The sequence below is a fragment of the Geospiza fortis genome, unplaced genomic scaffold (genome assembly GCF_000277835.1).
Source record: "Geospiza fortis unplaced genomic scaffold, GeoFor_1.0 scaffold11, whole genome shotgun sequence".
In the NCBI taxonomy this organism is placed as follows: Eukaryota; Metazoa; Chordata; class Aves; order Passeriformes; family Thraupidae; genus Geospiza; species Geospiza fortis.
In genome coordinates, this window is record NW_005054304.1 from 13121322 (window position 1) to 13125710 (window position 4389).

At 37.4% G+C, this 4389-nt stretch overlaps 1 protein-coding gene across 1 annotated transcript in view; it reads right to left on the reverse strand.

The window, feature by feature from the left end:
* The window catches only part of EGF (epidermal growth factor), a 59308-nt gene that overhangs the window by 46273 nt on the left and 8646 nt on the right, over positions 1-4389 (reverse strand). The window contains exon 2 of the mRNA XM_014311920.2: positions 3426-3557. Coding sequence (XP_014167395.1) covers positions 3426-3557 — 132 coding nt within the window. The remainder of the gene's footprint in view (positions 1-3425; positions 3558-4389) is intronic.

Sequence of the window (4389 nt, forward strand, 5' to 3'; positions counted from 1 at the left end):
AAAACAAAATGAGACCAATTAAATGATAATCATTGCATTTTTGCTGCACTAAATTCTCATCAGTTGCATACTAGTCAAAGAGAAAGCTCAAGATTTAGATGTCTCATTCTTTAATAGCAACTTTCTAGGTGTATCACAGAGAACCAGTAATATATAAATGGAATGGTCCTTTCACATTTGATGCTGAAAATTATGGCAAAAATCTGAGTTAGGAAACTGAAATGACAGTGGTTGTTACCACTTATCCCAAATCCTACAGCCCGGTCAGAGGTCAGAACAACAGCTGCATGCTTGCCAACTGAGGTTGAAAGAAGTTTGCCATGGATGTGCCTCCAAGTTGAAGATCACTTCAAACTATTGTGTTATAGCAAGAATTTATTACGAAGAGGTAGCCTGGAACCTTCCTTTAACTATCTAAAAAGGGAAATTGAAGATCTCAAGACAGGAAAAATGAAGAAACTGGAGATTGGGGAGGTTTGTTCTGTAGAAGGCTGAAGGAAAACAAAAGACCTGTACTTAAAAATCTGACGGCTCAGAAGCAACAACTTCTTCCAGATAAAATCTCTATTTGGAATGAGCAAAGGGTAAGAGTATAACAGTAACTTTACATAAAATATGTTAAAAGGAAAGGCACTCCAATTATGCCCCATGATCCAGAAAACCAATTAAGGCTGAAAGTGATGAGCAGCTAGGATGATCCCAATAGCCTTGGTGCAACCTTAAAACAGGGTATGGAAGTACAACTAGTATGGCAAAATAATTTGGTTTGATCCAGTTTTATTAAGTCCTCTTTGTTATTTTTAGGGTGTCACTGTAGAGTACAATTAAGATTGTACAAGGAACCATGACTACAATTAAGATTGCTCAAGGAACCCTAATTACCTTTCCAAACCACAAGGGTTTTCATTTAGGCTGCCTGTCAAGTGCATGTAGGAAAGCAGTTCTTCTGTAATGAACATATTTTAACTTTCATTTTGAAAATAAACATGGGTATGTTGTTTGCTTTTTGGTTTGTTATATATAACTACCTATTTGTGGGCATTGAGTCTATTCTTTAATTTAATTTTAAACTAAAAAAAACATACAGAACATAAATCCCATTGTGTTACTAAGGTTGGAATTTTAGAACATGGTTGCCTGAAACAACAGATCCTGGCATACAAGTAGTACACAAACCAACTGACTTGAAATGTAAGTTTTTTTATATAGATCCAACAGGATGACAGCTTTCAAACCTGTGTAATCAATTGCTGAATTATTCTACAATGAAGAAGCAACTTTCCATTCATTGGGAATAGCTGCCATCAAAGATGCACTACCACCAGTTTTCTTACACACATACCTTTGAAAATTAAACTGGTTTTATTGACAAGGTTCACTTCTTTTTTTAACTAAATATCTTTACTATTAGAATGAAAACTGAGGCTTTAATCTCAACAAAAAGCTCTTCTACAAAATTGAGACAGATTCTTCACCTTCCTAGTTGCAAGGTTGTTTAATTATCCTTTCAAAGCAGAGGAATGAGACAAATTCTGATTTCTCCAAGTCAAGAAAGTTCTGATGAGCACCCAAGATGTAATTTTACCTTGTTTGCAGGGAAGATGGTCAGTACACTGTTGCTATGTTAGCAGAATATTTTGTATCTCAAATTTTAAAGCTATCACCTAATTATAACAGCTGCTTACAGGATTTTAATTACTCCCTTTTCCTGCTGCTACTTGAACTGAGCAACCCCATATTTGAACAATGAACTTGCTTCATGTGAGTGTTAAATGAACACTGAAGAGTGGCCAGGCTGATTTATCTAAGGGATGTGACAGCTACTGCCTGCAGTCTTGCCAATTAGTTGACCAAGAATATTTATACACTTTGGTTTTCTCCTTTCCACTCTCTGAATTCCCTACCAGGTACCTGTGAATGAGGGCTCTGAATGGAACAAGAACTGAACAAAGCCAACTTTTGCTATAGAGGCACCAGGCAGATTTAGGACTCAGTTTTATCAGGGGTTTAATTACCAAGTAAACCATATCTGCACCAAAGATCTTCCTGCCTTTTTAACATGAGGGTATTTCACCTGGTGTATCCCCCACAGAAGAGTTTATACCTGACTTAAGGGTTTCTTATGCATCACAGTAGCTCTGTCTGTTACTTTCTGCAGTTACTATAAATGTTAGTAATTACATGTTAAAAAGTTTAAGTACTCCAATATGGAGGAAAGATTGTTCTTTGAAAGATACCTGTGCACAAATATCACTGGGAAAAAACACATTGGTTTTCGCTTCAGTTCAGAAGGGGAGAGTTTCCAGAGGAACTATGGATGTTTAGGCAGGACCACAAAAAAATCCAGTTTGGGTCTTTGTGAGTTACATGTTGCTGATAACTCTGATGATTCTAGGGCCTCTATTCTAAAATAATTGTGACAATGAGAGTTTGGGAGCTCTACAGAATAATTTTGGTTATGTTCATAGTCCCAAAATCTACACACACAGGGACTCAAGTACAGCTCCCACTTCTCAGGTCAGAAACGTGCCTTGTCACATCCCATCTCTGCATTAGCAAGATAAATACTAGCCAAAAAATACTAGCCAAAAAATAGAAAAGTTGAAGTCCTGGATCAGAAGGGAGCAATGATGTAACCCAGGCAGGAACCAATGCCAAGCATTCAGGAATTCAAAGTGGAGAGGTAAGAGATGAATTTCAGAGCACTCCCACCTCATACTCTAGATGCAATATAGGATTAAGCTAATCAATAAAATCCAACTCTTTTTTTTTTCCCCTGGGTAGCATCAGTTGAGGACAAAATGAGGCTTAATTAAAGGCTGTAACTATAAACATTTTCTTCTTAGAAGAGTTAAAAACTTTCAAATTTAAATGGATCTCCCATATTTAAAAATGAATTTATACACTCATGTCAGAGGAAGGGAGAGAATAACTCACAGTTGCACTCATGTGTTTTAACTACCAATGGATGAAAGCAAAAATAAGAGCTTCCTGCTTCTGATCTTACAGCACTGTCCCTAGAACCTAAACATACTGGGAAGACACGGAGGCCAGCAGACTGAAAGCAGCCAAGGTAGCAGAATCTTGTGCACTGCCATGTCTTCTTGGAAGTAAGGATGGGATAAGAGAGTTCACAGTTTTAAACTGGCAGAGAGGGCAAATAGGAAGTAATTAAATTTAGTGTTTTGTTTTCATATGTTCATTCATCTTTCTACCACCATAGTTTACATTCTTCACCATCATTCTACTGTGGCACCCATTTTTGGCCTTGCCTCTTACCACAAAGTAGCAGGATTTTTGTCAGCAAACCAGAGAACTCCAGTCACTGACCAGTAGGGACCAGCAGGCCGGGTTCACTTTGAAAAGGAGTACTAGCTGAATCTCCAAAGCCCTTTTTCAGTTATCAAAAAAGAAAATGTCCTTACCATTCACATAGCAAGACTGCTTGTCAATACCCAAGGAGTAGCCAGGCAAACAGGAGCAGATGTATGACCCTGGAATATTGATACAGGTTTGGCCACAGGTTCCCAAACCACCTTCAAGGCACTCATCAATATCTGAAATAGGTATTTGAAAAAGATCAGGAAAGTTCAGCTAGCAAAAGCAGCAAAGAACAAGGGGAAAGAATACCTTTGACAAACCTATCTAATAATAAATTGTCACAAAATTTAATATCCCATCATCAAAAACATAAATGAGGATGACTATGTATTCCTTCATGCATTGGTTTCAGAATTATAGGGGGGTGGGGTAATTTATCATTGTCACATTCACAGTGATTTTGCAGGGTGTTGGGTTTTTATTTTGGGTTTTTTGATTGCCAAGGAAAATTACCCTTTTCCCTAGTGTCTGGGCACTGGTCTCTAATTGCTCAAGCACAGGGAACAGACTTGTCTTGATTTGTGTTATTATTTGCTATGCAAATGCAGCTTGCAGCTGCTTGCTTCTGTCTTTATCCCCTTTTCAACAGTAATAATTTTGCCAACAAATTAACAGACTTTGCAAAACAGCAAAGCAGAAAACAGATTGTCACAGCGCTGAGGTCAACATTGAGCTCATTTTTGTTTGAGTCAAATCTCAAACAGATATACAAAACACTAAAAGTCCCACTGTATTCTGACAGAAACAAGCCCAAACCAAGGCACTGAGCAAATTGATTAGAAATTAGGCTTTTAACTGGTAGGTTAGGCTAGAAGGTTTAGGAATTGAAAGACATTTGAAGTATTTATGGTGTTTTGTCAGGGCTTGAGGAAGTGACTATTAATTAAGTCCTAAACAAAGGAATCTGTTTTAAAAAAAAGTCTACCACTGAGGTCTGTAGTTTATACTAAGGGGAAAAGAAATTTGCAGTACCATGGATAATTGTCCCACAAAATTGAGATAAATTTT